The following is a 20,640-nucleotide window of genomic DNA, read 5'->3' as shown; positions in this document are numbered from 1 at the left end:
AAAAGACCTCGAGACTCACTTTGTCACTGACACTCGAACTTCTGCAACTCTTCAGTGACAAGTGAGGAAAAACACAAACGGTGAATTAAGTCCCTTCACCGAGACATAAGAACAGCAAATGTGCACATAACATCTGTCTCCGTTAATGACAATAACAACCTGCCTCATATAACATCAGTATCACCCGGACCCTTGGTCTGTGATGACGCTAGAGAGTACAACAACATCGAAAAAGTGGAAAAATATAAACACCTGAATGCCGAGATTACGAAACTGACTGGAGGCGAGGTGCCCAGCTATTTCGGCTTCGTGATGGGCGCACGAGGCAAGTGGTTGGATATGAATAACCACCTCATGACATTCCTCGGCATTGAGAGATACGACACTTTCGCCCAAAAGACCTCGAGACTCACTTTGTCACTGACACTCGAACTTCTGCAACTCTTCAGTGACAAGTGAGGAAAAACACAAACGGTGAATTAAGTCCCTTCACCGAGACATAAGAACAGCAAATGTGCACATAACATCTGTCTCCGTTAATGACAATAACAACCTGCCTCATATAACATCAGTATCACCCGGACCCTTGGTCTGTGATGACGCTAGAGAGTACAACAACATCGACGAGCGATGTAAAGACTCGGAAAAGGCACTTCAGCATATCTTCCCATTTCAGCATCAAGTTTTCAGGGTGAGCAAATGGCTGAAGTTCCATTTAGACAGCCTATCTTATGTGGAACTCAATATGTAAACTGTCTGGTGAAGATAGGTTTGCAATGAACAGTAATAGAGAAGGCTTCTGCTGATTTCTCAGCAAGGATCCCATGGAAAGGGAGCTCATTTGACAGTTCCTTCGTAATGCCTGCACCAATCAGGGCTCAGGGTTCCTGAGATGCTGCTTGGCCTGCTGTGTTCATCCAGCCTCACATTTTATTATTATGCTGAAAATGGACATATTTTGTCTAAGCTTTTTGCCTTACACTCAACAGGACAATTCACAAGAATACCAATTTAAGGAGAAAATCAACATTTATACTGTGTATTAATATATGTTGCCTCCTGCACTCATGTATGCCTCACTGAGTCCAGCTGATGATCCTAAAACAGTTGTCAGCATAATTTTATTCAGCAAATGCAGAAACTGTGTGTGAGCTTTGCAAGCACAAGTCAGTTAGGTACAATTATACCTAGCTTGTTGTGAACAGCTGAAGTGATATGTTGTTTTATATGATCTACTAGTTTTTGGGATATATGTCTTACACATGTGGCATCACACTGGCCCTAAAATTGTTATACCACATTATTAATTGATGTGATAGGCAGAGCGTCATTTTGGCTTGCCAGCAGCATCCTGTTAGTGTTGAACACCACTTATTGCTACTGCATAGTAACAGCATGAAACGGATAGCTTCAACTGTTCCTCAAACAGTTCAGATACCTTACCGTTTGGATAATCTGAGGTAGACCAGCTACTTTTCAGGGCCAAAAGTGAAGGCCTAGGCTGTTGTTGAGTTTTCACAATATTCAGCAAAAAATGATCAATTTAAGATAACCATTATCTTTCAGCATATCTTCCCATTTCAGCATCAAGTTTTCAGGGTGAGCAAATGGCTGAAGTTCCATTTAGACAGCCTATCTTATGTGGAACTCAATATGTAAACTGTCTGGTGAAGATAGGTTTGCAATGAACAGTAATAGAGAAGGCTTCTGCTGATTTCTCAGCAAGGATCCCATGGAAAGGGAGCTCATTTGACAGTTCCTTCGTAATGCCTGCACCAATCAGGGCTCACTTGCCAATCAGAATTTGCTCTCACTCAATATTATGATGAGTGGAAGATGAAAAGCTTTGACAAAATGTACCTTTTTTCAGCACTACTCAAGTCCTGTACTACCAAATAACTATTTGCTGTGGAAATATTGCTCCATGCAATCTTTTAAACATTTACTGTTATTGTTTACTAAATAAGTAAAAATGACCAAATTGGAATTAAAATTTTGCTCCTGGACTCATCTCAGGCACCTGCGGCTTTGACGGTATCAACAGCCCTCATGATTGGCACATGTGGAGGTAGTGCCATGGAGTGGGCAGTCCCTGTGCAGCTGTGTGACAGCAGCGCCCGGGCTTTAGGCCTCCAGGAAGGCTAGTTCACAGTGCTCCCGCTTGTGGCCACATGGTTTGGCTACGATACCCAGATAGAGGCCAAGCAGCAGCAGCCAGTAACAGGCATATATGGTGGAGCCAATAATGAGGAAAGGCCACTCAGTATCAGGTAGCGGCTGCTGGCTCTCCTGGTAAATAGTGTAACCCAGACCCCCTGACAAAACTGCAAACCAGACAGATACAGGCAGCAGGCCCACAAGGTTAACAACAAGTTTGCGGCGGCCTGATGTTCCCCAGCCAGGCCGGTTAATGGTGAGCAGGGCAAAGAGCTTGGCGGGCAGGAGACTGGTCATATATAACAGTGAGTAGAGGGACAGGAAGAGCATTTGTGCAGATCCCCGGAGCAGGCAGGCAAAACCGGCCTTCAGCACCCCCACCCCTTGGACAGCTAGCAGAAACAGCAGAATGTTCCACAGCCGTCCCTTGTAGAAGAGGCGCAGCACGGTGCCCGTCAGGAAGAAAGGGAAGAAACCACTGACCACAGCCTCATATGTCATCCATGGGTGATGCTTATGGAACCAGAGTGCACCATACAGCCACTCACGAAAGTAGGATTTACTCCAGCGGGTCTGCTGGTTGAGCCAGCGAAGATAGCGGCTTGGGGTCTCAGTCAGGCAGCGGGAGCGGGCTGTATACTTTGTCTTGAAGCCGAGGCCCAGTACTCGGTTGGTGAGGTGTCGGTCATCTCCAAAGCTGCACTTGGAGCCCAAAAACTGCTGGTTGTACCAGTCACACAGGAAAAGCTGCAGCAGGGGGTTGCGATACATGCCCAGTGGTCCACTTATGCACTGCACACAGCCAAAGTAGGATTGACAAGCCCGCTCCACATTAAAGGCCATCCAGTAACGGACACTGCTCAGGAATGAGATCCATGAGTCATACAGGTTTAGGATCTGCAGACAGACAGAGGAGACAAGGGTTATACTGCACTGGCTCACAAGGCACCAAATCCCAGCAAAGAGCATCGAAAGGATAACGGCTATTTGGGGAGGGCAGGGTGGAGAAATTAATGGGGACAACACTGAGAAGAGATGGTTAATAACAATGGATATTATGGAGACACTGATGAATTGGTCACCATGGAGGAGACTTTTGAAAATTGGAGGGACTGGTTAATGGAGTATGAGGAGAAGACTAGGTAGATATTTTTAAATCGGCCTTTTCAGAGATGTTATTACTTATGTTTGGAGCAGGTGGGACTTGAATCAAGGCCTTCTGAACCACAGGTAGGGACATTATCACCAGACAACAAGACCCTTGGGAAGACTAGTTCTAAACAGTCTGAAGCCAGGGAAATAATAATGGGGAGCAAAGAAATGACAGAAAAATTGGACACATAATTTGGTTCAGTCTTCAGAAAAGATGGAACAAATAACCTACCGGAAAGGTAAGAGAACATTGGTGAGTGTGAAATTAAAGGAAATGAGTAGAAGAGAGAAAACAGTGCTGGGGAAATTAATGGGGTTAAAGGCTGACAGATCACCAGGCCTATTAATCTACATCCCAGACTATTAAAGGGAGTGACCATGGAAATATTGGATTCATTTGTGGTCATCTTCAAAAATTCTATGAACTCTGGTGCACTTCTTACAGATAGGAGGTTGGAAAATGCAACCCCGCAATTTATACAGAGAGACAAACCACTGAGAATTACAGACCAGTTACTGCAACATCAGCAGTGGGAAAAATATCAAGAGACTATTATAAAAGATATGATAATGGAACATTTGGAAAGACATTTGGATTAAAGCATTTGACAAAGCCAGCATAGATTTGTGAAAGACAAATCATGCCTAACGAATCTACTGAAGTTTTTTGAGGAAACAACTAGAAAAGCAGATTCAGGAGAACCAGTGAATGTGATGTATATGGATTTTTAGAAGGCTTTTGCTAAGGTCCATCATACAGATTAGTAGACAAAGTTAAAACAAATGGGTTCAGAGTAATATATTGTCAAAGATCAAGATTTGGTTGACAGAGGGTAAACAGAGAGTGGGAATAAATGTTTTTTTTCCAAGTGGGAGGCAGTGACTGGTGGGATGTGGCAAACACCAGTGCTTGAATCCCAGCTATTCAAAATATATATTAATTATCTGGATTAACTAACCAAATGCAACATTTCCAAGTTTGCTGATGACACAGAACTGGAAGGGATTGTAAGTTGACACGAAGGGGCAAGAAGATTTCGAGGTGATTTATACAAGTTGAGTATGTGGGCAAAAACATGGGAGATGCAGTATACTATGGCTAAATGTAAAGTTATAAACTTTAGTGTGAAAAACAGAATCAAAAAGTCTTATTCAAATGGTGATAAATTGGGAAGCGTACATATACAAAGGGATCTGGTTGTCCTTATACACCAGTTAATGAAAGTGAATAGTCAGGTGCAGCAAGCAACTAGAAAGGTAAATGGTATCAGAGATAATGGGAACTGCAGATGTTGGAGAATCCGAGATAACAAGGTGTAGAGCTGGATGAACACAGCAGGCCGAGCAGCATCTTAGGAGCAGAAAAGCTAACAAAGTGTAGAGCTGGAGCTTTATTAGCTTTTGTGCTCCTAAGATGCTGTTTGGCCTGCTGTGTTCATCCAGCTCTACACTTTGTTATTAAGGCAAATGGTAGACTGGCCTTCACTGTAAGAGGATATGAGTTCAGAAGTAGGGATATCTTACTGCAGTTATACTGGGCCTTGGTAACACTACACCCGGAGCAATGTGTTTAGTTCTCCTCTCACTTTCTAAGAAAGGATATACTTGCCTGAGGGGTTATGAAGTGGAGGTTTACTGGGGATGGTAGGACTGTTCTATGAGAAGAGATTGGTTTGACCAGACTAATATTCTTGAGCTTGTTTGGTTCACCGAGCTGGTTAGTTGTTTTGCAGACGTTTCATTACCATGTTTGGTAACGTCCTCAGTGTTGCACTGAAGATGTTACCGAGCACGGTAAACAAAACGTCTGCAAGACAACAAACCAGCTCAGCAAGACAACCAACCTCAACATCCACAACCCGAGCTACAGATCTACCCCAAAACCCTGTAGACTAATATTCACTAGAGTTTAAAAGTTTGACAAAAGATCTCTTTGAAACATAACTTTGTAACAGAGGTGGACACATTAGATTTAAGGAGAATGTCTTACCTGACTGAGGAGTCTACCATCGGGGGGCACAGTGTTAGAAGATGGGGTGGACCATTAAGGACTGAGATGAGGAAAGACTTCACTCCAAGAGTAGAGAACCTGTAGAATTTTCTAGCACAGAAGGCTGTGGAGGCCAAATCATTGAATATATTCAAGAAAGAGGTACATTTCTAGATTTCAGGCAGGGGACACAGGTTCAAATTCCACCATGGCAATTCAGTTAATTAAGAATTTGCAATTTAAACCTGGTTTAGTAATAATGACCAATAAATTAACATTGATCATCATAAAAACCCATTTGGTTTACAAATTACCTTTAGAGAATTAAGTGTGGTATCCTTACTTGACTGGGCTGCAGGTAATTCCAGACTCACAGGAATGCATTTGTCTCTTCACTGCCCTCTAAAAAGGCCATGCAATTGTACAAAATCACTGTAGAAAATTCAAACCAGATGGACTGCAGTGGTTGAATAAGATGACTCACCATCAACACTTCTCAAGGGCAATTAATGTTGCCTGCAGTGTTAATATCCCATGAAGGATTAAATTTTAGGAAACCTGAAGGAGGAGATGTTAACAGAATAACTGGAAGGTTGGTTTTAAAAGAGGAAAGTTTGTTGATGAGGTTTAAGGGGAGAATTCCTTAAGTTTGATTTCCCTCTTTCTATTAAAGTTATGGCTCATCAGATGGATGCCAGACTGGGAGTTAGACAATACAGAAGTGGTGGAGAGGTAGTTCTGGATGTTGATGTACTGTGGAAGCTGTTGTCCTATTTACAGAGAGGGACTGAGGATAAACATAGAGGAATTTAAGAAATAATGGCTTCAGAGTACTCTTATCAAGCCCATCATCAAAATTTGTTTCCCTGTCCCCAAGCCATGTCATCTGAAGTTCCTGGAGTAAAACAAAATAAGTGCAATCTCACTGAGTTAGAGAACAGCTGAAATCTAGGAAAGAGAGTTTAGTGAGGAAATGTTGGGCTGTTAGTATCTTTCACTGCTGTTCAATGTAAGTAATTCCCAGTGAAGCCTGGCATTAACCAGCCCCCTCCTGTACAGGAAGCTAGCCAGGCCTTCCATCAGCCCAGTCCTCTACAATGGTTCACAGAAACTCCAGCCTTCAGTCTAGCTGTAGGGAATTTGTTTCTAGCCCATTGTAGAACTTTCTCACAGTCAGATGGAGAAACCTACTCAAATAATCACAGTCCGGACACTAACAGGAATTTATACCAACCTGCACATCCCCACCAACTGCCCCTACGCTGGGGTCTCCATCCAGCACTCTCACCATCTCTGCAGTACAGGCTGGATCCAATACTGTGTCTGAATCACACACCTGAGGAGAAACACCAGATGGAAAGTCATTCATTTCCAACTTTGTTCTGAGAGCTGAAATCACAATGTGATGAACATTAAGAATAGTTAATCACCTCAGATAAGCTACTGTGCCTTCCATCAGAACAGTATAGTCTTTAAGCCACACTGACCAATCTGGTCCCAGCCACAATCACTATGAGGATGAAGGATTGGTACACTTGAGCCCCTCCACCATTGGGCTCCTGTCACTTTTTAGTTACCCCTGGGTTAGGCAGAGAGGAAATCAGCTGGCATTCATGCTCCATGTTAGCCTTTATTACAAGTTAGTCGCAACATGAGTGTAAGAAAATCATCCTGCAATTATATTAGGCTTCGTGAGACCTCACCTGGCGTATTGTGTACAGTCTCTTTGCCTAATGAAAAATGCACTTGCTTTTGATAGGATTGTACAATAGTTTAAGAGACTGATTCTGGAGAAAAGATTGCTGACTGTGAGGGGGCACTGAGCAGGCTATGTCTGTATTCTGAAGAATTTACAAGAGATGACCTCATTGCAATATAAAACATTTTGAGAGAGCTTAACAGTAATGCTGAAAGGTTGCTTTTCCCAGCCAGTGAGTCTCAAACTCATACTCGTGCCAGGATTTTCCACCTTTGCTTTATTCTGGATGTCAGGGCTACTTTTAGGTCAAGGGCTTAGTCACTGCAGTGTTGAGATTTTCTTTTATGTTCATTCATGAGCTTTGGGGAACGCCAGTGTTTATTGTTCATCACGAATTTTTGATAATTGTCTATTTAAAAAATGATCATGTCAGCAGGTGCTGAATTGTGATGATGATATCAATAAGACAAGTAAATAATAATTCATAATATAGTTATAGATGATAATCAAAACAGAAATAAATTTTTAAAAATTAAAGGACTGTGCACTTATGAACATTTATATAACCAAATAATTATGATTCATTGCAAAGTACAGGTCTGTTTCATTTACAAAGTAAAAATGAAAGGTTACCTGTCTTGTTTATTTTGTATTAAAATCCATAGATCACAGATTCAGATTAAGTTAATTAAATTCTTTACCATTTACATACAATTTCTGAGTTTTAGAAAATTTTGGATTTTGCTCTCTTCTATACTTTATAGGTCTTAATGCTATCTTACATTAAAAGAACGAAAGAACCAGGAGCAGGAGTAGGCCATCTGGTCCATCGAGCCTGCTCCCCCATTCAATAAGATCATGGATTCAGCTCCACTTACCCATTTTCTCACCGTAACCCTTAATTCCTTTATTGTTAAAAAATCTATCTATCTTTCCCTTAAAAACATGCAATGTGGTAGCCTCTGCTGCTTCCCTGGGCAGGGAATTCTACAGATTCACAACCCTTTTGGTGAAGAAGTTTCTCCTCAACTTAGTCCTAAATCTGCTCCCCCTTATTTTGAGGCTATGCCCCTAGTTCTAGTTTCACTCGCCAGTGGAAACAACATCCCTGGTTAGAACATAGAACATAGAACAGTACAGCACAGAACAGGCCCTTCAGCCCACAATGTTGTGCCGACCATTGATCCTCATGTATGCACCCTCAAATTTCTGTGACCATATACATGTCCAGCAGTCTCTTAAATGACCCCAATGACCTTGCTTCCACAACTGCTGCTGGCAACGCATTCCATGCTCTCACAACTCTCTGCGTAAAGAACCTGCCTCTGACATCCCCTCTATACTTTCCACCAACCAGCTTAAAACTATGACCCCTCGTGCTAGCCATTTCTGCCCTGGGAAATAGTCTCTGGCTATCAACTCTATCTTATCTATTGCCTTCATAATTTCCATTGTTCTATATTTCAGTACAATTCTAGTCTATTCAATCTCTCCTCATAAGGCAACCTTCTGAAGTCTGGGATCAACCTAGTGAAGCTCCTATATGCCCCCTCCAGTGCTAGTACATCCTTTCTCAAGTGAATTTGTTTTTGTGAGGTTGCAGCAAGAGACAGTGACAACAGGAGGTGGGATTCAAAAGTTTTCAAGCATAGTCCAGGTAGATTTTATTCTACGTTCAGCAAGTGAAGATATTTGTTTGTGTCGCATTTGTAAGTGTTTTCAAGCTTGTTCACATTCTCTTTATTGAGTACAGCATTCCAAACAGGCACTATATATCCAACCAGTATTAAAGTATCCATGTGATAATGTGGCAAGCTGCCTTCTTTAACCACTGCAGTGCATGTGCTCTTACGATGGAAGTTCAGAAGTGAAGTTCGAGGCAGTGCATTTTGGTAAAAGGGATAGAGAGAGGCAATACAGACATTGAAATAATCCTACAGAGGCCAGTATCCCAGCCAAGTCGCCCTTTATATATGTGAAAAGTCTTTGACATTGATCCAGCTCCCTCAGAGCCAGCTCTCAGGGTGAGAGGATGTCTAACAATCCTGTTTATAACTGCCACGTGGGGCTCCCTGGTTGGACCAGATTAATAGTCCCAATCAGGAAACACACATTGTATGACGTTCACCTAGCTGACCCTGTTAGAATCATTGCATCCCTCCCTCTGAGACCAAGAACATAGGACAGTTCCTTCTTGTTGTAGCTCATACACACCCAAACTTTACACATCAGGGGACCTGACCTCACCTCAACCATGCCTCTTACCCATACAGGGCCATTCCTTTGGTTCCTATATCAAACTTCGTCCCTGAAGTAAACGGTCTCCCTTCCTCCGAGGAGTCTTGTGTCCAGAATTGATGTTCCTGATGCTGCTTCACCCTCACCCCTCACCGATTTGGGAAAATCAGATTTAACATGCAGTTCCCATTATCTCTCATCTTTAACATGGTGTGGAGTCTTCTCCTCATTAGCAATTCTGCTGGACCTATCCCTGCAGATGCATCAGGGGAACCAGAACAGCTTTGTATCTGGTGAAGCTACAAGCTGTTTCTTTAAGTTTGCCTTCAAAGTTTGGACTACTTTTTCAGCCAGACCATTGGATGTTGGAAGCTGTCCTTATATGTTGAATACCATTCGATTTCAGGAAATAGTCATATTCCCTGCTGGTAAACAATAGCCCCTTCTCTGTGACCAACATTTTCCGTGACTCCGTGTTTGAAAAATGAATTCTACACATGTCCAGCCGCTGTAAGTGGGCATCCACAAAGACTGAGAACATTCAGCCCATGAAAAGGCCTGCAGGTAACCGAGTCCAGGGTTTATCCAGCCATTCCCATGAAGCTGCTGGTGGTAATTTTTGTCCTTGTTGGCACTGTGGGCACTTCCCCATCAACACAGCTATGTCTGCATCCACTCCTGGGCACCAGATGTACCTTCTCACCAACACCTTCATTTTGGAAGTCCCTGGGTGACCCTGGTGGAGTTCAGCCAGTATCTGTAGTGACCTTTATTCAGGATAATCATTCTTGCTCCCCATTATAATATGCTGCTCTTTATTATGATATGGTTTCTCTGGGTCCAAGAAGGTTTTGGTTCTAGTTACGATGGTCCTTTAGTTTTCCCCCATCATCACCAGTTGCTTCGGTTTTACCAGGATAGGATCTTTCTGTGTGCAAAGTCTGATATTGTCAGCTGTAACTGGAAGGGTGTACAGAAAATTTAAAACCATTACGGACTCTTCCAGTGGTGCTCCTGTGAGTGATCTAGTTGCTGCAGGTGGCTCAATGCATCCACATTCACTCCTTGGCCTCTGGTGTTTCAACTTGTAATTAGATGCACTTCGTATTAGAGCCCATCGCTGAATTCGGCTGAAGCTATGGGCAGCACTGCCTTGTCGTCCTTAAGTAGCAGGGGTTTGTGGCCCCTTATTATGACAAAATTTATATCCATAAAGGTACTTGTGGAACTTTCTGAATCCAAATATGACCTCCAAACCTTCCTTCTCTATCTCTTCGTTCTCTGGGCATATCCAGGATGCATATGCCATTGGGCATTCCTCTCATTGGGCCAGCTATGAGCTAAAACTACCCCAGTGTAATAGGAGGATGCATCACATGGCGATACTAGACTTTGCTTGGGATCATAGTGTGCCAACACATTAGAGGATGATAGCTATTTCTTCACTTCCCCGAAGGCTATGCCATCGTTACATGGCCATTTCCAAGGCTGATCCTTTTTTTAAAGAGTAAATGCAAAGGGGCCAGGATGGAGGCCAGGTTATATATGAACTTTCTATAATTATTCACCAGCCCAAGGAAAGACCTAAGCTCTAGAACAGATGTGGGAGCCAGGCACCTTTGGTTACCCTCACTTTATCTTCCAACAATTGTAACCCGGTCTTGTAGACTCTATAGCCCAAGTACGTCACTCGGGGTGCCTGGAACAGCATTTGTCTCCTCTAAAGTGTACACCCACCTGGGAGAAACATCCAAGGACTATGTCCACGTTTTCTCAGTGCTCTTTATTGGTCTTCCCTGTTATTAGCATGTCCTGTAGATAAATGGTGACTTGCAGTAGACCTTGTAAAATGTTCTCCACCATCTGCTGAAAAATTGCACAGGCTAATACCCCAAATGGCAGCCTCATTCATATATTGGGTTTTAATTGTAACACATTTCTGGGACTCCTCATCTAACCACAATTATAAGTACAAATGGCTCATGTCCAGCTTCATGAAGGACAACATCCCCTGCCAGCTTTGCAAATAAACGCTCTATGTGAGGGACAGGGTATTTATCCAGCTGCAAAAAGCAGTTTACCGTTCATTTAAAATCTCCACAAAGATGAGCTGCCCCATCGGGCTTCACAATCAATATGACTGGTACCGGGACCATTCTGTAAACTGTGTTGGCTTGGTGATTCCTTCACTTTCCAGCCTCCTGATTACTGCCTCTACTTCTGCCTGCAAGGCTAATGGCACTGGGCAGGCTTTGCAGAATGAGGGAATTGCTTCCTGGTCAACATACAAGGTCTTGTCTCCTTTGATAGTCCCTAGACCCTCCTGAAAAACTTCTGGATGTTTAATAAGACTTCACTCAGGAAGCCATTTTCTAATCAAAAAATGTTGGAACAATCTAGGTGAATCTTTCTCAACCATCTTCGCCCCTTCATGCTTGGGCCCAAGCCTTTTACTGCAATCAGTCGCTCCTCATAACCAGCTGCTTCTCAAGAGACCAGAACCGAAGTTTACCCTTAATCTACAAAGGCTCCCCAGTATAATTCTCAGTCTGGTCAAGGTCTTGCTCAAACTTAAGGGTTGGAGTCCAGAACAAATTTTGTTAAAGACTGCCAGCATCAACCTCCAATGGAACCAGGTGACCATTTAACTTGATGTTTACTTTGATTGACTCGGATTTGGATGTTGCTAAGCAATTTGTTCTAAATCAGATGTAAATGGACTTTCCAGGGCGCCCACTGTCTTGGATATTGGTTTATGAGTTCTGTTACTCAATTTAAGTCTAGATTAATAGAATCCCTACAGTATGGAAACAGGCCCCCTGGCCCAACCACTCTCTGAAGAGCACATCATTAGGAACATCTGCATCTACTCGGTCTGGTATTATATTGAGTTTTTTAAAGTTTCTATGAGATCCCCTTTCATTTTTCTGAACTCCACTGAATAAAATCCTAATCAATTCAACCTCTGCTCATACACGAGTCCTGCCATCTCAGGTATCAATCTGATAAACCTTTGATGTATTCCTTCATAGCAAGAACATTCTTCAGAGAAGCAGACTAAAGCTGCATACAATGTTCCAGGTGTGGTTTTACTGATGTCCTGTTCATTTGCAGGAAGACATCCCTTCTTCTGTACTTGAATCCTCTTACTCTGAAGGCTACCATACCTGCAACAATTGGTGTACAAGGACACTCAGGTCTCATTCCACACTCTCCTGTCTCAATTTATAGTCATTCAGAATATACTCTGCCGTCCTCTTTTTTGCCAACAAAGTGGATAGCCTCACATTTGTCCACATTATACTGCACTTGCCAAGCATCTGGCCACTCACTCAACTTGTCCAAATCACACTGAAGCATCTCTGCATCCTCCTCACAGCTCACCCTCCCAGTGAGCTATGTGCCAGCCACAAATTTGCCAATATTACATTTAGTGTATAGCTAGGGTTCTGGCACTGATCCCTGCAGTATCCCACTAGTCACTCCAAAAAAGGTCAGTTTATGCCTATTCTTTCTTTCCTGTCTACCAACCAGTTTTCTATGCATCTCCATACTATACCCTAATGCTGTTCACTTTAATTTTACACACTATCCTCTATGTGAAACTTGTTGAAAATCTTCTGAAAGTCCAAATAAACTAAATCCAAAGGTTCCCATTCATCATCTTTACAAGTTAAATCTTCCAAGTGTCTGAAGTGCATATATTTTAACGCGACATGCATGACCAGTAAGGCAGATGAACTTAGAGCTTGGATTAATGCATATAACTATGATGTTGTAGCTCTTACAGAGACTTGGTTGAGTGAAGGACATGGGTGACAGATAAACATTCCGGGATTTAGATGATTCACATGAGTTGAGAGGGATATAAAAGAGTCCAAGGAGTTGCATTACTGTTTAAGGAGAATATCACTGCTGTACTGAGGGAGGACACTTTGAAGGTTCATCTAGCAAGGCCATATGGGGAGAGCTGAGGATTAGGAAGGGTGCAATCACTTTAATGGGATTGTACTACGGCCTCCCAACAGCCAGCAGGGAATAAAGGAACAGACATGTAGACATATTATGGAAAAATGTCAAACAATAGGTCGTTGTGAAGGGTGATTTTAACTTCCCCTATGTTGACTAGGATTTGCTTAGTGCTAGGGGCTCGGATGGAGGGAAATTTGTTAGGTGCATTCGGGACAGTTTCTTGAAGCAATATGTATATAGCCCAACTAGGGGACGGGCCATAATAGACCAAAATTCGAAAGAACTGGATAATGGAAATCCAGAACAAGGTCAAATTGCTGGAAAAACTCAGCAGATCTAACAGCATCTGTGGGGAGAAAGCAGTGTTAATATTTTGAGTCCAAAGACTCTTCTTCAAAATTGAATGAAGCATAGGTTAATCTAGGAAATTACAGGCCAGTAAGCTTTATATCAGTGTAGGGAAGTTTTTGGAGAAGATTCTCAGGGATAGGATTTACTCACATTTGGAAAAAACATGGACTTATTAGCAATAGGCAGCATGGCTTTGTGCACTGGAGGCCACATCTCTCAAACTTGGTTGAGCTTTCTGAGTAAGTGATAAAGATGAAGATGAGGTGCAGATACAGTCTACATGGACATTAGCAAGGCCTTTGTCAAGTTCCTCATGACAGAAAGTAAGTCACATGAAACATGCAGTGAGCTGGTAAGATGGATACAGAACTGGCTTGGTCATCAAAGAGCAGCAAATGAGAATTTTTTTCTGACTGAAGATGTCTGGCCAGTGATGCTCCACAGGGATCAATGCTGAATATCCCATTGTTAATGATATATAAATGTTTTTGAGGAGAATCTAGGCAGCCTGACATAAAGATTGGGCAAGCTGTGGATAGTGAGGAGGATTGCCAGAGGATAAAGACGGACATGGTTAGGCTGGAGACTTGGGTGGAGGAATGGCAGATGGAATCTGATCTGGACAAATTTGAAATGATGCTCTTGGGATGGTCTAATGCAGGTGAGAAGTATACATGAAAAGGCAGTGTGTTTAGATGCATCGACATACAGCAGGATTCAGTGTACAGGTCCACAATTCCCTAAAAGTGGCAACACAAATAGACAAGGTGGTCAAGGAGACATTTGATATGCTTGCCTTCTTCGGTTGGGGCATAGAATATAAAAATTGGCAGGTCATGTTGTACCTGTATAGAACTTTAGTTGGGTCATATTTGGAATACAGTGTACAGGTCTGGCCACCACACTACCAGAAGGATGTAATGGGTACAGAACACGTTTCCCAGGAGGTTGCCTGGTTTGGAGGGTATTAGATGTGAGGAGAGATTGGACAAACCTGGTTTGTTTTCACTGGGACATTGGAGGCCAAGGGGTCCTGACAGAGGTACAAAATTATGAGTGGCACAGACAGATGGATAGTCAGAGTCTTTCTCCCAGGGTAGAAATGTCAATGACTAGTGGACATAAGTTAAAAGTAGAAACAGGGAAGTTTAAAGGAGATGTGACAGCCAACATTTTTCCACAGATGGTATAAGTGCCTGGAATGCGCTGCTAGAAGAGGTGGTGGAAGAAATGCTTAAGAGGCATCTTAATAGGTACATGTATAGACAGGAAATAGAGGGACACAGACAGTGCAGAGCCAAAAGGATTTTAGTTTCGAAAGGCGTCCTTTACTGGTACAGGCTTGGTCGGCTGAAGAGCCTGTTCCTATGCTGTACTCTTTGTTCTTTGTTCTTATTTGTCGAGCATGACTTCCCTTTCCTAAATCCATGCTTACTCTCTCCAAGCCTGCCACTGTTTTCCATTCTTTTAAAATCATCCATAGCATTTTCCTCACTCACGGCAAGAGGCTGATTGGTCTCCAATTCCTTGTTTTCACTCTGTCTCTTTTTATAAGTAGAATGTCATAAAGTCACACAGCAAGGAGACAGACCCTGGTCCAACCAGTCCATGCCAACCATAATCCCAAACTAAACTAATCCCACCTGCCTGTGCTTGGCCCATATCTCTCCAAACATTTTTGTTCATGGCCTTATCTAAATGTCTTTTAAACATTGTAACTGTACCCAGATCCATCACTTCCTTTGGAGTTCATTCCATACACAAACCACTCTCTGTGTAAAAACATTGCTCCTCATGTCCTTTGTAAACCTTTCTCCTCTCATCTTAACAATATGCCCTAGTTTTGAACTCCCTCACCCTAGGAAAAAGACCCTTGCTGTTTACCTTATCTATGTTCCTCATGATTTTATAATCATCTATAAGGGCACCCCTTAGCATCCCATGCTCCAGGGTAAAAAGAGTCCCAGCCTATCCAGGCCATCTTCATAACTCAAATCTTCCATTCCCAGCAACTTCCTGTCAATCTTTTCTGAACCTTCTCCAGCTTAATAATATCCTTCCTATTACAGGGTCACCAGACAATACACAGTACTTTAGAAAAGGACTCACCAACATCCTGTACAACCTCAATATGATGTCCCAACTCCTACACTCAAAGCCTGAGCAAAGGAGGCAAGCTTGCTAACTGCTTTCTTAAATCCCTGTCTACATGTGACACAAATTTGAAAGAATTAGTTCCTGAACGCCTAGGTCTCTCTGTTCTACAAGACCACCCTGGGCCCTACCATTAATTGTATAAGTCCTGCCCTTGCTTGTCTTACCAAAATGCAATACCTTACATTTATCCAAATTAAACTCAATCTGCCACTTCTCAGCCCATTGACCCAAATGATCAGATCTCTTTGAAACCTTCTTCACTGTTAACTATATTACCAATTCTGGTTCATCCACAACCTGATTAACCATGTCCCCTAAATTCTCATTCAAATTGTTTATATAAATGAGCTCATTGAGTGCTGTTGATGCTTCACCCATGCAAGAAAGTGGGAAATGATCCATCTTGATTTGTGCCTTGACTTGGGTAGATAGCCTTCTGGAGACCCAGGAGATCAGTCACTTGCTCCAGAACGGGCTGAGGCATGAAGGTGAGTTGGCATGTGATTGACACATTGATAGCAATCAAGTGAATGATACAAAAGAGGTCAGCGTGAGATGAATATGGAAGAAGGATCAAGGAGAACTTTCTGTGTCATTAGTCTCCAGGAGTTTTTCTTGGAACTGACAACCTTTGTTGGGATGAGCTCAGGGTTGCTGTTTCCCCATTTAAATTATGAACTCTGGACTTTGCAAGCTGGTTATGGTTTAAACTGTCTCCTTTAACCTTAGGATCAGATAAAGAATTCTGAAAGCATCCCAGGACACACACATATCTGTGTGATCTGGCTGCCCTGGGGAAGAAACTCAAACAGAATTGAAATTTCATGTGACAGTTTTCTCATCTTGATATAGCATCTCACAGAAAAGGGGCAACCACTTTATGAGACACAGAGAGAAAAAGCAACTCTTACTGTGCAGGTACCAAAGCAGATACTGCTGTGGAGAAGCAGTATTTGTAAAAAAAATTCTGAGGAAGGAGCACCAGACCTGAAACGTTAACTTTGTTTTCTCCTTCACAGATGCTGCCAGACTTGCTGAGCTTTTCCAGCAACTTTGGTTTTGTTCCTGATTTACAGCATCCATAGTTCTTTTGGTTTTTATTTTGTAAAAAAGAACTTTTCTGTTCAGAAGGGAACAGAACAGAAGGGATGTTCAGAGATTTAAGGAAGGAGTCACTGAAGTGAATCTTGTTGGTGGATGTTTGATTCACTCAGCTTGAGTTTTCCAGATCAATGTTTGAAGTACACTGGAAGTTGGAGCTGAGCAAGACGGGGGTAGCGAGTCAGCTGCAGAGCAGGGGTTAACACATTGGATGTGTTCTTGTAATGTAATTTGAGAAACTAAATTATTTTTTAAAGTTGTTGGTCTCTGTGAGGATCATGAAAACATCCAGGTGTGTGTTATTTTCATGCTGTTCTGACCTCTTCCTGTGCACCTGCCATGTCAGTTGGTGAGCTGTAGACATGATGGTGAAGCCCCATCCAGTACTGGTGGAATACTACTGTCCTGACAACATTGTTTAAAAGTGCTCAGGAACAAGGCCAAATAACTTTTCATCGCTAGGAAAGGTTGTTGGATATTTAAGCACACCACCCCAGAAAAAAGTGGGAACAGCATTCCTATCCAATGTCATTATTTTCTAATTTTCTCAGACCACTCCCAGGGCTCTAAAGCTGCTTCCAAGGGCTTGGTAAAATTACCACCACAGTCTCAGGTTAAATGTTTACCAACTTAGACCAGTCATGAGGAGAAATTTCATCATTTAGAGAAATCTGTGACATTCTGTATCCCACATTCTGAACCTGGAATTCCCTCCCTAATGGTATTGTGGGTCTACTTACACCAAATGGACTGCAGCGGCTCAAGAAGGCAGCTCACCACCACCTTCTCAAGGGCAACTAGGGACGGGCAAGAAATGCGGGGCCCCGCCAGCAGCGCTCACATCCCACGAATGAATAAAAGAAATAGTTATAGATGTTCTGTCATTGAGTGCATTTTAAACTAAAATTAATAGGTATTTTAACCAGAGATAATGGGAACTGCAGATGCTGGAGAATCCAAGATAACAAAGTGTGAAGCTGGATGAACACAGCAGGCCAAGCAGCATCTCAGGAGCACAAAAGCTGACGTTTCGGGCTTAGACCCTTCATCAGAGCTTGTTATGACACACCTTTGAGGCAGGTGGGATATAATCTTAGGTTTCCTTGCTTAAAGTTAGTGAGCCAAAAGAGTTTCCAAAGGACTGTGATTAATAAATTGAGCAAAATAAACAGAAATTAAGAAATTAATGGTACCAATGGTGACAAATTGCTGCAATGAGATGGTATCCATCCCAGAATTTTAAAGGTAGTGTGCTGGAACATTGCAGATGCTCAAATTATAATCTCCTAAAATCCTCCTATTTTGGGAACCACTCCTTCAGATTTTAAATTTCATCTGTCCAACCAATTTATAATACATTTGAGGAACAAAAACCAGAAATTACTGGAAATTGAACAAGAGCAACATATAACAATGCTAGAGGAATTCCATCAATTTCCAATAAAAATTTGCCTCAACCGTATTTAAGGGAAAAGACTTCCTTCAAGCCCGTTCTCCAGTAAGTCATTCCCACCTGTATATAATCCACGGAATCCCCAAGAGCGGCGAATGCTGTGTACATCACCTCTCGCTTCCCTCCCCACTTCTGCATGATGCAAGAGAATTTAGACTGAGTCACGATTTCCTCCACCCTCCTCTTGCCCTCACTGAAGGTGATACAAGTTTCTCCAGTTCCTTTCTCATGGTAATTACTCTTCCAGACATAAGAGCCAGTGTTCTCCAAGCCCATGAGCTCATTGAAAATCTCCATCATGTAAATGTCCTCCTCGCTGTTGCCATCAATGACCATCACCACCTTGAGGTTGGGATATGCAATCCGCTTCACTGATGCTAGACATTTTTTGAGATAATCTGGGTCCTCCTGGTAAGCAGCGATACAAAGAGCGACTGACTTGGTAAATTTGAGGGGTCGATTCTCCTTCCTCATCCTCCTGTGTTCCAAGAAGGCGAAGAGACTCTGAATAAAAAGATGTAGAGCGAGGATGGCTCCATACAGCCCAAAGGACAGGTGGTAATTCTCTGTGTAGCTAAACTGATATCCCTTCACATAGGTGCAGGTAATGGCCCCCAGCACCGACAAAGCAAACAAGGTGCTTGCTATGATTCGGAGCATGGTACAGAGTCTCTCACAGGGCATGTCTGTAACAGAAAAAGCAATCAGCAAGAATGTAAGCTAGTGAATATTCAACATTAATATGGAATAGTCAGGGACATTGAAGTAAATAAAGTTTACAGCACAGAATTACACCATTTCACCTATCCAGGCCATGCTCCACTCAATCTTCCTCCCAGCCTTAACACATCAACACTACTCATTTCAACCTCACCCTGTGATAGCAACTTGTGCATTCTCACTAAATTCTAGTTACAAAGTTTCTCCCCAATTCCCTATTTGATTCTTTGGTGGTTATTTTAAATTGATAATCTCTTGTTATGCGCTTGGTGACAAGTGTGTCTGTTCTAAAAAAAATTCCATCATTTTAAATCCCACAAATTGATCTTTAAAATTGGTGAGATTGTAAAATATTAACTTAAAAATACTTTCCCTGCCCCATAGAATTGATTTTCTACCTCCATTCACAAAGAAGTGCAAACAGACTGCACCAGACCTGGGAAGAAGACAGCATCCTTGGCCTTATCATTATGGGTATAGAATACAAAAGCAAGGAGGTTTGAACCTGTCTAAAACACTGGTATGGCCTCAACCAGATTATTGCATCTAGTTCTGGATATTCCACTCAGTCCATGAGGAAAGTTGTGAAGGCACGAGAGAAGGTGCAGAAAAGGTTCATGAGAATTGTTCCAAAAATGAAGAACTTCAGTTACACAGAAAGATTGGAGAATGATAGCCCTGATCAACTTGGAGGAGAGAAGCTTCAGAGGAGATTTGATAGAGGTGTTCAAAATTGTGAGGAATCTGATGTCTGAAGAGGGAGAAACTATTCCTATTGGTGGAAGGGGAGAAGGATCAAGAACCAAGAGAGGACAGTATGTACCTTCCTTACCCAGCTTGGCCTATATGTGACTCCAGACCCAGAGCAACATTATTGACTCTTAACAACCTTATGATTAACTTCCAGCAAGCCAATCAGACAAAGGGGTATTTTAAAAAAAAATTCATGGGATGTGGTCATTGCTGGTTGGCTAGCATTTATTTCCTGTCCCTACTTGCCCTTGAGAAGGTGGTGTGAATACCTTCTTGAACCGCTAGAGTCCATGTGCTCTAGGTAGACTGTAGGGAGGGAATTCCAGGATTCTGACCCAGCAACTGTGAAGGGACAGCAAAATATTTACAAGTCAGGATGGTGAGTGGCTTGAGGGGAACTTGCAGGGGGTAGTGTTCCCAGGTATCTGCTGCCCTTGTCCTTCCAGATGGAAGTGGTCATGGGTTTGGAAGGTGCTGTCTAAAGAGCCTTGGGTGAATTTCTGTAGTGCATCTCTAATCAGAAGGCAGCAGAGATGTCACTGAGTGGAATCCTGAGAGATGGCACTGCAGTCACCATGACTGGTCTGAATATTGCAGAGGAACTGGTGTTAAGGAGTGGTTAAATCCAAAACACTATGTTAGTGTAGGGTACCCCCCCCCCCTAACCCCATAACCCTCGCTCACCTCCTCCAACCAAAAAAAACCATACTGCAAGCTCAGGCTCATCTATTTTTTTCAGTGTACAAAGGCGGAAATGGCAGTGAGGGCAGTAATGTGCTCCACCCACCAGATCTGGGAGATCGGGGAGCAGTCTAGTGTCCCTGGCACCTACGTCTGCAGGAAGTGAGACCAGCTGCAGCTCCTTACAGGCTGCCTGGTTGGGTTGGAGAAGCAGCT

General features: G+C 42.6%; 1 protein-coding gene across 1 annotated transcript in view; it reads right to left on the bottom strand.

Moving 5' to 3' along the window:
• Positions 1–947: 947 nt before the first annotated feature.
• Positions 948–20,640, bottom strand: part of has3 (hyaluronan synthase 3) — a 35,177-nt gene continuing 15,484 nt past the window's right edge. Inside the window, exons 2-4 of the mRNA XM_048546781.2 lie at positions 18,331–18,956; positions 6,534–6,635; positions 948–3,054 (exon numbers count right to left, since the gene is read on the bottom strand). Coding sequence (XP_048402738.1) covers positions 2,125–3,054; positions 6,534–6,635; positions 18,331–18,954 — 1,656 coding nt within the window. The 5' untranslated portion in view covers positions 18,955–18,956 and the 3' untranslated portion in view covers positions 948–2,124. The remainder of the gene's footprint in view (positions 3,055–6,533; positions 6,636–18,330; positions 18,957–20,640) is intronic.

This window comes from Stegostoma tigrinum, chromosome 16, assembly GCF_030684315.1.
Source record: "Stegostoma tigrinum isolate sSteTig4 chromosome 16, sSteTig4.hap1, whole genome shotgun sequence".
NCBI lineage: Eukaryota > Metazoa > Chordata > Chondrichthyes > Orectolobiformes > Stegostomatidae > Stegostoma > Stegostoma tigrinum.
The sequence above is the reverse complement of the archived record's forward strand: the minus strand, read 5'-3'. Positions and strand labels throughout refer to the sequence as shown.